Below are 13,822 nucleotides of genomic sequence, written 5' to 3'. Positions count from 1 at the left end.
AATTAGAATATTGTGGAAACGTTTTTCTCCACGTAATTAAACCTACCTACATGCATTACAGAAAAAAATAACTTTACCATTATGCTTTTTTGTGACGTACCTGTAGTGTGCGGTTTGAAAGAGAAGTGCCACTATATGGTTACATAATGCCTTCCCAGCAGCACATGAGCAAGAAGTGCTCTCCAGTTCCACAGGAACCTTTTCTGAATGAAGTGTGATCTGTTAATAGGAAAAAAACAATGAGCGTTGTTGCTGTAACACGTTACATTTACACTTCTACAAACAGCAAAGGAAAATAAAAACAGTTCAATCTCAAGTGGATGCATGCCAGTGTCCACAGAAAGAGAGAGAGAGAAAGAAAGAGAGATTTTCTGCCTTTAGATGGACAGGACACATGCAGAGAGACATGCAGTAAAAAAAAAGGACTCACAATGCACTGTCAGGCTACTTTAGAGCCTAGGGTGCCCGGACCACTAAGCCAACATGGTCAAATGTATTTTGATCAAACAGAGTCTTTCTCAGTCTTTCATTTGTCCACAAAAAAATCAATCTTTTGTTTTTAAAGATATGTCACTCTGACACTGTAACATAGGTTTTTGGAGTTTCACTACAGAAATCACTGACAGACTGAGAAACACACTGAAGTATATGCAACTTAGTGGGAACTGTACACTGTAGTCATCTGCAACCGCAGGAAAACCATCCGACTGCAACTGCAGGATGAACCGCATTACAACTATTCATTTTGAGAAACCTGAAGGTAGTGAGCCTCATCATTTTTCCTCATTGAACGGTGACTTCGTCCTCTCACCGTCACAGCATGAGCAACTACGTTAGACACTGTGTTTCATTGTTTGGGAAGAAGTGTGCAAGATAAACCATGCATATTAATGAATTATTATATTTCATGATACAGAATGAGATTATGTACTTCTCAAAGTGGTTTGGTTGTCCCCAAAATAATGAATATAGCATTCAAATCTGCTATAAACCTCATCTCAGTGCGGTGAGCTTGTAGATCTGCTCTTTAAAAAATAATAATTCAACTCTTACAATAGTGAACAATTTTTAATTATGACAAAAGTTTACACAAATCTTTTCCCTCTGCAGGGTCTCTGGCACAAAACCTATTCAGATAGGGGTCCACACACATTTATGTGGCTAATACGTTACGTTACGTATCAAAAGAATATGTTGTGCTGATGTTTTACTAACAAAGACAAAAGCACTTTACCTTCATAATCAAACAGATACTGTTCAATGAAGAACTTGTACCCCTTTTCCCGTTTGGAAGATGGTGTGTCTGAAAACTGAGCAGCAAGCCTTTCAACATCATTGAACCGCATTTTTGGCAGGTGGGCAAGAGATTTTGTGAATTCCATACCCTGAAATTAGCAAAATAATTAATAATGATACACATGGAAATGGTTTAAATTAAGAGCTTTGATCAAGTCAGTAATTTAGTGTAATGATGGATATCCACTGAGGATTGATGTCTATCAAATAATTGATATATAAAATAAATACAATTGTATTTTCGTGAAACATCATAGCCTACTTGTCTATCTATATGAAACAGATTATGTGCCCATTGAATCTTATTTCAAAGGGATTCACCTCTGTTAAAAATGTAAGGCTAATTTGTATACAGAGTTCGATACACACTGAATGGATGATAGTGTGTCATAGTGTGAGATTGATTTAATACTGTATTAAGCAGAAATGTAAACAGCACGATCGAGGTGCAGTCACATAAAATGATAACACAAAAAGTCCTGAGGGCTAAATAAACACCAATGAGTAGTTTGCATCATGTGGGGTTACAATTAAATTCAACAGTTAAAGGATTTCTAGTTATAAAACAAAACGGACTCCCTGACGTTTATTTTAAAAAATAAATCAACCCAAATGAGCATAAATTAACTGATAAACACAGGCTAACAGCAGCCGCAACAGCATTAGCATTGATACTTACAAGTTACAAGCACATCCAAACAAGACATTTAAGGCAATTCCAAAATGGTAAAGTATAAAAGACGGATACCATTATCAAGACAAAAAGATGGTAAAACTGAAAACAGTATTAATGTTAACTTTACCTTTCGGAATGAAACGATATTGGCCTCTTAAAGTCTGTAAAATTGCATGTATCTCTATGGGCGAAATTTGCCGCTCCCCTGTAAACTCAAACCCGGACGTGAACCGGAAGTTGTCGAACGTCATCGTGAATAGGGTGTATTCTAACAGAGTACGAGGATGAAGCTTTCCACATCAAGCAAGAAACTGACCGCCAACGCAGATTACTGGATATGGTTTTACAACCAAGCTACACAGAACAGGTTGGTAAAACCTTTACTACGTTAACTGTTACAGGCTTGAACATGTTTGAACACAACTGCATCAATCCAGTCTCTGTGGATATACCAGGTAGCAATAGGTTGTAGCTAATGAGAAATTATATTTGAGAAACAAGGAGAGACTTGTTTTAGAAATGAAGCATCGCTGAGGTAAGAAACAATCAATTGTGTGACACTTCACACTGGAATCAAAACAACATTAGGACAGATATGGAACTAACAGCAGATGTGTCATGTTCAAACATGTAATAATGTGTTTCTCTTCTCTATCTTATGTCTAGACTCCATACATCTCCTTGTGTATAAAGAGGAGGTATTCACTGAGCAGCAGGAGAGAACCTCTAGTCTGGTCCAGGAGGATCCAGAGCCTCCACAGAATAAAGTCGAACAGGAGGAGATAACCTCCAGTCTGGTCCAGGAGGAACCAGAATCTCCACAGATTAAACAAGAACAGGAGAGAATGTCCAGTCTGGTCCAGGAGGAACCAGCTACTCCACAGATTGAAGAAGAACAGGAGGAGAGAACCTCCAGTCTGATCAAAGAGGAACCAGCGTCTCCACAGATTAAAGAAGAGCAGGAGGAGAGAACCTCCAGTCTGATCAAAGAGGAACCAGCGTCTCCACAGATTAAAGAAGAACATGAGAGAACCTCCAGTCTGATCAAAGAGGAACCAGCGCCTCCACAGATTAAAGAGGAACACGATGAGCTACTTCAAAGATCAGAGGAGGGTGGTGGATCAACAGAGACTTTACTATCAGTGAAACAAGAAGATGATGATGAAAACATACAAATAGAACCTGTAGCCAGCACCTCATCTCAACAAATGACACAAGCTGATGTAGAGGACTGTGGAACATCACAACCAACTAGTGATGATCAGCTCCTCTCTTCACACTGTTCTGAATCTGACATCACTGAAGACAGTGATGAGTGGGATGAGACCATGGATGGCCAGTCAAGTTTAAACACAGTGAAATCACACAATATACAACACATGGGAGGAAATAGTTTGTCTTTGAGCACAGGCTTTAGTCGAAAGGATAATCTAAAAGTACACATGAGGACTCACACAGGGGAAAAGCCCTTAACGTGTACAGTTTGTGGCAAGGCCTGTAGTAGAACGAGTGATCTAAAACGACACATGATGACTCACACAGGGGAAAAGCCCTTTACGTGTAAAGTTTGTGGCAAGGGCTGTAGTCAAACAAGTTATCTAAAACGACACATGATGACTCACACAGGGGAAAAGCCATTTGTTTGTACAGTGTGTGACAAAGGCTTTAATCTAAAGGCTGATCTAAAACGACACATGAGGACTCACACAGGGGAAAAGCCCTTTACGTGTACAGTTTGTGGCATGGGCTGTAGTCACAAGGGTAATCTAAAATTACACATGATGACTCACACAGGGGAAAAGGCATTTGTTTGTACAGTGTGTGACAAAGGCTTTCATCTAAAGACTAATCTAAAATCACACATGAGGACTCACACAGGGGTAAAACCTGTTACGTGTACAGTTTGTGGCACAGGCTTTAGTCGAAAGGATAATCTAAAATTACACATGAGGACTCATACAGGGGAAAAACCATTTACGTGTACAGTTTGTGAAAAAGGCTTTAGTCAGACTTGCAATCTAAAAACACACATGAAGATGTGTCATGAAGGGGGAAAAGCTGTTAAATGATGAGTGTTTTCTTTTCTTCAAATAAGGCATTATCTTGAGACTTATGTCAATTATTCAGTTTAGTCCAGCTAGATACATTAAACATGATGTACTATACATCAATTGTTTAAATACATTTTCAACTTGCATAATGACCTGCCGATATTGATATAACAATATGAGAAGCAGTGTTTGCCCACATTCTTCAGCAATACAAATGTCACATTAATTAATATTCACAGACTAGTGGTGCAATTGTAACTTGTCTCTGTGTTGACTAACATAATTATCATCATACTGTATTCCAATGACTTAGTTTGATTATATGTTTAGATTCTCTGTATTATGTTGTCTTCATAAAATTGTAACAGAATATATTTACTCTGTAAAAAAGAATGTCCGCAATTTCTTCTTTTTCAAATAAAGGATTGACAGCTACACACCCTTTGTGTGTTTATTACAGAAAGCTCATCACAACACATGTGCTTCACCTTCAACTTGTACTGTGAACAATACAGTGACAAGAACTGCTTCATTTTACATCCTGCATGCCAAACTATTACTATAAGGAACATGATAGGAGTATTAATTAAATTAAAAAGTCTACACATCTTTGACTTGAACTTTCTACATTGAACATGGCAGGAGTACGTATTAATGTTTCAGAGTGTATACTGTCCATTGTACATAGCCTGTAACTGTGACTACATGTAGATCTAGCGTATAATAAGAAATGCTTCATTTTCTAACAATTGTGTGCAAGGATGGTGACACATCCCGTGGTCATACTGTGATGATGGTTAAAACTATGACAAAATAATAGTAGTCGTGGACGTGAGTTGATATGTTATCTGACAATTGGTATGAATGAAACATACCAATTTGTACTCTCTCTGAGTTACAGACCCATTTGGTTCCTCCTAACTTGACTTTTACACTCTTATCTGTTCTTGTGTTGTGTCATTCTCACTGCTGTTGCTGCTATGATATGATATCCGAATTATTTTCCTTCTGGGATCAACAGTGGTTTATCTTATCTCATCTTATCGTGAGAGTGATCGACGTGAATGTGTAACCCCAAGGCGCCGTCCTCGCTGTCAGGAAAGACAGCGAAGGCTTTGGATTGAATAAACTCCCTTTTCTCAAGGTTCAGGGGTTCTTCATTGTTGCATATTCCATATGCCATATGGAAAAGGAACCAGAACATAACAATGAACTATTATTAATATTAATAATAACACCCTGAGCGGGGTAGGAAGGAGTTCTCCGTTCAATCAATTAGTAATGTCCAGTGCTCAGGACGGAGATTGATAAAAAAGGACAGAGATTATTGATATCAGAACCGATTGCATCACTCCACAGGCTGGGAGTGTGCATTATTATTTCTAGTCGTAGGATACAGGAATTCCACCTTTATCTACCGTGTTAGAAGAAATGGGATGTGAATGTTGTGGAATGTTTAGGAGCATGTCTGTCCCATTGTTAATGGACAGGTGAGGCGATAATGGGTTAGGGTGTGTAACCCTATTGCTGAATGGATCGACCAACCAATTTGCATGTGATCCTTTTAGTGTGATAAGTAGAGTGCATATAGCCTACTCCTACAGTATTGTGTGAATGGAGTGGAACATGTATATACAGGATTGGGAATCATTTGCATTTAAATTATTTAGACTGGGAAATAATTAGCATCCCTGTGACAACATCTGATAGGTGACAAAAGCAACTTGTCACATTCCTAATCCTAAATTCACCGCACACAGCAATAGTCATTGTATGAAGTCATTCTCTCATGGTCAAACAGACATTTCACACATGCATGTTTAAAGGGCTTACTTCAGCCCTTTTGCAACCATATCTTTCCTGGGGGGTTTATGTGGGAAATGTGTGTTTTTAGACATTTTAGTATTTCAAAGTGTCTGTGATGTCATGGACACTGGTCTCACTGCTGGATTACTACAATGACCATAATGCTTTGCTGCACTTGTGGAGGGCTGTCTTTGTGAGACATGTACTTCAGGAAGGAAGTGAGACCAGTGTCCATGACATCATTGGCACTTTGAAATACTAAAATATCTAAAAACACGTATTACACACAAAATAGTCTATTGTTTCCCAAACATAATTAAAATAAGATACGGTTGCAAAAGTGGTGACATTGCCCTTTAAACGCAAGACAGGCTCGATTTTCTCTCCATGCTTATTTTCCAGTTAGTCTTGATATGATTGACTATTGAGTCCATCACATCAAGTTAAAACTACATGTGCAGAACATGTCAAAACTACTACAGCTACTTTCTTCCTATTTTGATGAAGGTGGAACATTTACAATATATTCTCAGCTTCTAGATCGGCTATTTTCATCATCTACAACACATTATAAAATAGGGCTTGAGAGGATCAATCGTGAATTTATCCTATACAAAATAATATATAATTTAAGTATATTTCCATGCAATATTTTGGGGTCAAGTTGAAAAGGTTTGGGAAGTGGACAAACATGGACCATTGAGCCAGATAATGGACTCAGAACTTCAACAGTCACAATATCACCATCAAAGTCAGAGTAAATGTTTTATTTCCAACAGATGTTTTATGTAACAGAGTCTGATGACTCAGAATGCTGAATGTCTTCAGAAATATAAAGAAAGTTGAACATTTGAAGTTGAAACTGTACTATAAAGCATGGTTTGGGGCATCTGATCGTGTGTTATATCATCAACTATTCATACCTCTATGGTCATTTGGGAAAGATTTGCTTTATGATCCTAGAAAAAAAAAGATAGTATTCAGTTCAATGTGTCATATATCTGGAACAAACTCCCTGAAAACTGCAGCTCTGCAACAACTCTGTTATATAAAATCCTTTCATTGAGAATTTTTATTCTACACTGACAATGTATATAATTCATTTAAATTATCTCCATTTCCGTTCAAATCCAGGGTAGATTAGGAAAGTTACATAACGCTGCTGTACCTTTAGATGTTGTTGTGAGCAGTGATTGGCCCGTTTAGTTCTTTGTGCGTCCCGCCCCACTCACTCTGATTGGCCCACTGTTAGTATTTAACAATAGCTTGGTCTGCTTTGTGTCACTTTAATCTCTGCTAGTTGTTAACCCATTCTGAACGGGAACCCATTTTGGTGTTGGCATCATGTCGCGCTTTAGCTATTGGAAAATAGCAGATCTACAAGCTCATAGCGCGCCACCGAGTGGCGCGATACGAGCTTGTAGGTCTGCTATTTTTTTTTAAATTGAAGAACGACTGGCATTTTTAGAATCTGATCTCAGGTCAGAATGGGTTAATCAGACGAGTGTGTGTCCAGTGGAAACCTCGTATGAATCTGATCTCAGGTCAGAATGGGTTAAGAGCTGAACTTCTCCTCTCTGCACTAGCTTGAAGCATTTAGTCTTTGTTTTGGTTCTACTTTACTACATACTTTTAGAATATTTTCGCTCAATTTAAAAATCTATTTGGGTTTTGAGTTATGGCTTTACTACAAACAATGAAGTCCTTGGTCAACCAGAGACTATCAGCTGCTGCTGAAGAGATATTTGGGGTCGTTGGAAGAATTCTAACAGAGTACGAGGATGAAGCTTTCCACATCAAGCAAGAAACTGACCGCCAACGCAGACTACTGGATATGGTTTTACAACCAATAGTCAAGCTACACAGAACAGGTTGGTAAAACCTTTACTACGTTAACTGTTACAGGCTTGAACATGTTTGAACACAACTGCATCAATCCAGTCTCTGTGGATATACCAGATAGCAATAGGTTGTAGCTAATGAGAAATTATATTTGAGAAACAAGGAGAGGCTTGTTTTAGAAATTAAGCATCGCTGAGGTAAGAAACCAACAATTGTGTGACACTTCACACTGGAATAAAAAAAACATTAGGACAGATATGGAACTAACAGTAGAAGTGTCATGTTCAAACATGTAATAATGTGTTTCTCTTCTCTATCTTGTCTAGACTCCATACACCTCCTTGTGTGTAAAGAGGAGGTATTCACTGAGCAGCAGCAGAGAACCTCTAGTCTGGTCCAGGAGGATCCAGAGCCTCCACAGATTAAAGTCGAACAGGAGGAGATAACCTCCAGTCTGGTCCAGGAGGAACCAGAGCCTCCACAGATTAAAGTCGAACAGGAGGAGATAACCTCCAGTCTGGTCCAGGAGGAACCAGCGACTCCACAGATTAAAGAAGAACATGAGGAGAGAATTTCCAGTCTGATCAAAGAGGAACCAGCGTCTCCACAGATTAAAGAGGAACACGATGAGCTACTTCAAAGATCAGAGGAGGATGGTGGATCAACAGAGACATTACTATCAGTGAAACACGAAGATGGTGATGAAAACATACAAATAGAACCTGTAGCCAGCACCTCATCTCAACAAATGACAACACAAGCTGATGTAGAGGACTGTGGAACATCACAACCAACTAGTCAGCTCCTCTTTTCACACTGTTCTGAATCTGACATCACTGAAGACAGTGATGAGTGGGATGAGACCATGGATGGCCAGTCAAGTTTAAACACAGTGAAATCACACAATACACAACACATGGGAGGAAATAGTTTGTCTTTGAGCACAGGCTTTAGTCGAAAGGATAATCTAAAAATACACATGAGGACTCACACAGGGGAAAAGCCCTTAACGTGTACAGTTTGTGGCAAGGCCTGTAGTAGAACGAGTGATCTAAAACGACACATGAGGTCTCACACAGGGGAAAAACCATTTACGTGTACAGTTTGTGACAAAGGCTTTAGTCAAAGGGGTAGTCTAAAATTACACATGAGGACTCACACAGGGGAAAAGCCCTTTACGTGTACAGTTTGTGGCATGGGCTGCAGTCAAAAGGGTAGTCTAAATGTACACATGAGGACTCACACAGGGGAAAAGCCCTTTACGTGCACAGTTTGTGGCAAGGGCTGTAGTCAAGCGAGTGATCTACAACGACACATGAGGACTCATACAGGGGAAAAACCATTTGAGTGTAAAATTTGCAAAAAGGGCTTTACCCAGAATGGTAATCTAGAAAAACACATGAAGACACACAAAGAGGAAAAAGCTGTAAATGATGAGTGCTAATGAGAGGGGCGCTATCCCCTCCTTTTGGCTTGTGATTGGCTGATCACCCCATAGTGATGATTGGCTGAGCAAAGTAAATATTGAAGATAAAAGTGAGGGCAGGAATTTGAAGACGCCAAAACATATTGTGTTGATTCTATAGCTTGAGATTAAAATGTCATATTCATTATTATTCATACACTAGTGGTGCAATTGTACCTAGTATATTTGAACATCAGTTCTTAAATCTTAACACTGGGTCGCTGTGTGTCAAATAATGTAATTGTAAAAACTGTACTATACTGGTCTATAAAGCATGGTTTGGGGCATCTGATTGTGTGTTATATCATCAACTATTCATACCTCTATGGTCATTTGGGAAAGATTTGCTTTATGATCCTAGAAAAAAAAAGATAGTATTCAGTTCAATGTGTCATATATCTGGAACAAACTCCCTGAAAACTGCAGCTCTGCAACAACTCTGTTATATAAAATCCTTTCATTGAGAATTTTTATTCTACACTGACAATGTATATAATTCATTTAAATTATCTTCATTTCCGTTCAAATCCAGGGTAGATTAGGAAAGTTACATAACGCTGCTGTACCTTTAGATGTTGTTGTGAGCAGTGATTGGCCCGTTTAGTTCTTGGTGTGTCCCGCCCCACTCACTCTGATTGGCCCACTGTTAGTATTTAACAAGAGCTTGGTCTGCTTTGTGTCACTTTAATCTCTGCTAGTTGTTAAGAGCTGAACTTCTCCTCTCTGCACTAGCTGAAGCATTTAGTCTTTGTTTTGGTTCTACTTTACTACATACTTTTATAATATTTTCGCTCAATTTAAAAATCTATTTGGGTTTTGAGTTATGGCTTTACTACAAACAATGAAGTCCTTGGTCAACCAGAGACTATCTGCTGCTGCTGAAGAGATATTTGGGGTCGTTGGAAGAATTCTAACAGAGTACGAGGATGAAGCTTTCCACATCAAGCAAGAAACTGACCGCCAACGCAGACTACTGGATATGGTTTTACAACCAATAGTCAAGCTACACAGAACAGGTTGGTAAAACCTTTACTACGTTAACTGTTACAGGCTTGAACATGTTTGAACACAACTGCATCAATCCAGTCTCTGTGGATATACCAGATAGCAATAGGTTGTAGCTAATGAGAAATTATATTTGAGAAACAAGGAGAGGCTTGTTTTATAAATTAAGCATCGCTGAGGTAAGAAACCAACAATTGTGTGACACTTCACACTGGAATAAAAAAAACATTAGGACAGATATGGAACTAACAGTAGAAGTGTCATGTTCAAACATGTAATAATGTGTTTCTCTTCTCTATCTTGTCTAGACTCCATACACCTCCTTGTGTGTAAAGAGGAGGTATTCACTGAGCAGCAGCAGAGAACCTCTAGTCTGGTCCAGGAGGATCCAGAGCCTCCACAGATTAAAGTCGAACAGGAGGAGATAACCTCCAGTCTGGTCCAGGAGGAACCAGAGCCTCCACAGATTAAAGTAGAACAGGAGGAGATAACCTCCAGTCTGGTCCAGGAGGAACCAGCGACTCCACAGATTAAAGAAGAACATGAGGAGCTACTTCAAAGATCAGAGGAGGATGGTGGATCAACAGAGACATTACTATCAGTGAAACACGAAGATGGTGATGAAAACATACAAATAGAACCTGTAGCCAGCACCTCATCTCAACAAATGACAACACAAGCTGATGTAGAGGACTGTGGAACATCACAACCAACTAGTCAGCTCCTCTTTTCACACTGTTCTGAATCTGACATCACTGAAGACAGTGATGAGTGGGATGAGACCATGGATGGCCAGTCAAGTTTAAACACAGTGAAATCACACAATACACAACACATGGGAGGAAATAGTTTGTCTTTGAGCACAGGCTTTAGTCGAAAGGATAATCTAAAAATACACATGAGGACTCACACAGGGGAAAAGCCCTTAACGTGTACAGTTTGTGGCAAGGCCTGTAGTAGAACGAGTGATCTAAAACGACACATGAGGTCTCACACAGGGGAAAAACCATTTACGTGTACAGTTTGTGACAAAGGCTTTAGTCAAAGGGGTAGTCTAAAATTACACATGAGGACTCACACAGGGGAAAAGCCCTTTACGTGTACAGTTTGTGGCATGGGCTGCAGTCAAAAGGGTAGTCTAAATGTACACATGAGGACTCACACAGGGGAAAAGCCCTTTACGTGCACAGTTTGTGGCAAGGGCTGTAGTCAAGCGAGTGATCTACAACGACACATGAGGACTCATACAGGGGAAAAACCATTTGAGTGTAAAATTTGCAAAAAGGGCTTTACCCAGAATGGTAATCTAGAAAAACACATGAAGACACACAAAGAGGAAAAAGCTGTAAATGATGAGTGCTAATGAGAGGGGCGCTATCCCCTCCTTTTGGCTTGTGATTGGCTGATCACCCCATAGTGATGATTGGCTGAGCAAAGTAAATATTGAAGATAAAAGTGAGGGCAGGAATTTGAAGACGCCAAAACATATTGTGTTGATTTTATAGCTTGAGATTAAAATGTCATATTCATTATTATTCATACACTAGTGGTGCAATTGTACCTAGTATATTTGAATCACTTAGTTGTATAATTTGTTTAGATTTTCTTTATAGAATAGTTGTCTTCATAGAATGCATTGTAACAGAAAATATGTACTATGCCATACCTGTAAGAAAACTGTCTGTAAATTCTTATTTTTCTAATAAAGGGTTGACAGCTAAAGATCCTTGTGTTCATTACAAGAAGCTAATCACATCACATGTGTTTCAGTCACCTCCCTTAAGTATGGACGCCTTGTACTGTGAACAATACAGTGACAAGAACAGCATAATTTTATATCCTTCATACCAAACTATTACTATAAGGAACATGATATGAGTATTAATTAAATGAAACAATCTACACATATTTTACTTGAACTTTCTACATTGAACATGGAATGAGTAAGTCCTAATGTTACAGAGTGCATACTGTCCATTTAAATTATCTTCATTTCCGTTCAAATCCAGGGTAGATTAGGAAAGTTACATAACGCTGCTGTACCTTTAGATGTTGTTGTGAGCAGTGATTGGCCCGTTTAGTTCTTGGTGTGTCCCGCCCCACTCACTCTGATTGGCCCACTGTTAGTATTTAACAAGAGCTTGGTCTGCTTTGTGTCACTTTAAGCTCTGCTAGTTGTTAAGAGCTGAACTTCTCCTCTCTGCACTAGCTGAAGCATTTAGTCTTTGTTTTGGTTCTACTTTACTACATACTTTTATAATATTTTCGTTCAATTTAAAAATCTATTTGGGTTTTGAGTTATGGCTTTACTACAAACAATTAAGTCTTTGGTTAACCAGAGACTATCTGCTGCTGCTGAAGAGATATTTGGGGTCATTGGAAGAATTCTAAAAGAATACGAGGATGAAGCTTTCCACATCAAGCAAGAAACTGACCGCCAACGCAGAATACTGTATATGGTTTTACAACCAATAGTCAAGCTACACAGAACAGGTTGGTAAAACCTTTACTACGTTAACTGTTACAGGCTTGTTCATGTTTGAACACAACTGCATCAATCCAGTCTCTGTGGATATACCAGATAGCAATAGGTTGTAGCTAATGAGAAATTATATTTGAGAAACAAGGAGAGGCTTGTTTTAGAAATGAAGCATCGCTGAGGTAAGAAACAATCAATTGTGTGACACTTTACACTGGAATCAAAACAACATTATAGGACAGATATGGAACTAACAGCAGATGTGTCATGTTCAAACATGTAATAATGTGTTTCTCTTCTCTATCTTATGTCTAGACTCCTTACACCTCCTTGTGTGTAAAGAGGAGGTATTCACTGAGCAGCAGAGAACCTCTAGTCTGGTCCAGGAGGATCCAGAGCCTCCACAGATTAAAGTCGAACAGGAGGAGATAACCTCCAGTCTGGTCCAGGAGGAACCAGAATCTCCACAGATTAAACAAGAACAGGAGGAGAGAATATCCAGTCTGGTCCAGAAGGAACCAGAGCCTCCACAGATTAAAGAAGAACATGAGGAGAGAACCTCCAGTCTGATCAAAGAGGAACCAGCGTCTCCACAGATTAAAGAGGAACACGATGAGCTACTTCAAAGATCAGAGGAGGATGGTGGATCAACAGAGACTTTACTATCAGTGAAACACGAAGATGATGATGAAAACATACAAATAGAACCTGTAGCCAGCACCTCATCTCAACAAATGACAACACAAGCTGATGTAGAGGACTGTGGAACATCACAACCAACTAGTGATGATCAGCTCCTCTCTTCACACTGTTCTGAATCTGACATCACTGAAGACAGTGATGAGTGGGACCATGCACACACACACACACACACACACACACACACACACACACACACACACACACACACACACACACACACACAAATTACCGTCATCAGGGTCCTGGCATGTGAAGCTCTTTCCTGCCACCTCCAGCATGGTCTCTTGCATAATGTCCGTAGACTGGTTGTGTGCAGGGGTGGCTGAAAGGTCAGAGGTCAAGGTCAAAGGTTGAGGTCAGCACAGCATGGACATATAAACTGGGGGACATGAATATATAGGCCTGTCACAATTATGACATAATCGCTCCATCCCAGGAAATAATTTCCAATGCATTTTCCTCATAGACATTTCAAAGGGGTGCATACTTAGTTTAGACTA

The 13,822-nt window shown here is 39.3% G+C and overlaps 1 protein-coding gene across 1 annotated transcript in view; it reads right to left on the bottom strand.

The window, feature by feature from the left end:
- Positions 1-13,822, bottom strand: part of LOC310873813 (small ribosomal subunit protein mS39-like) — a gene marked incomplete at both ends in the record, with an annotated part of 44,988 nt that overhangs the window by 20,014 nt on the left and 11,152 nt on the right. Inside the window, one exon of the mRNA XM_083786364.1 lies at positions 13,552-13,644. Coding sequence (XP_083642490.1) covers positions 13,552-13,644 — 93 coding nt within the window. The remainder of the gene's footprint in view (positions 1-13,551; positions 13,645-13,822) is intronic.

Source organism: Protomyctophum parallelum, assembly GCF_964188405.1.
Source record: "Protomyctophum parallelum genome assembly, chromosome: 16".
Taxonomy (NCBI): domain Eukaryota; kingdom Metazoa; phylum Chordata; class Actinopteri; order Myctophiformes; family Myctophidae; genus Protomyctophum; species Protomyctophum parallelum.
The sequence above is the reverse complement of the archived record's forward strand: the minus strand, read 5'-3'. Positions and strand labels throughout refer to the sequence as shown.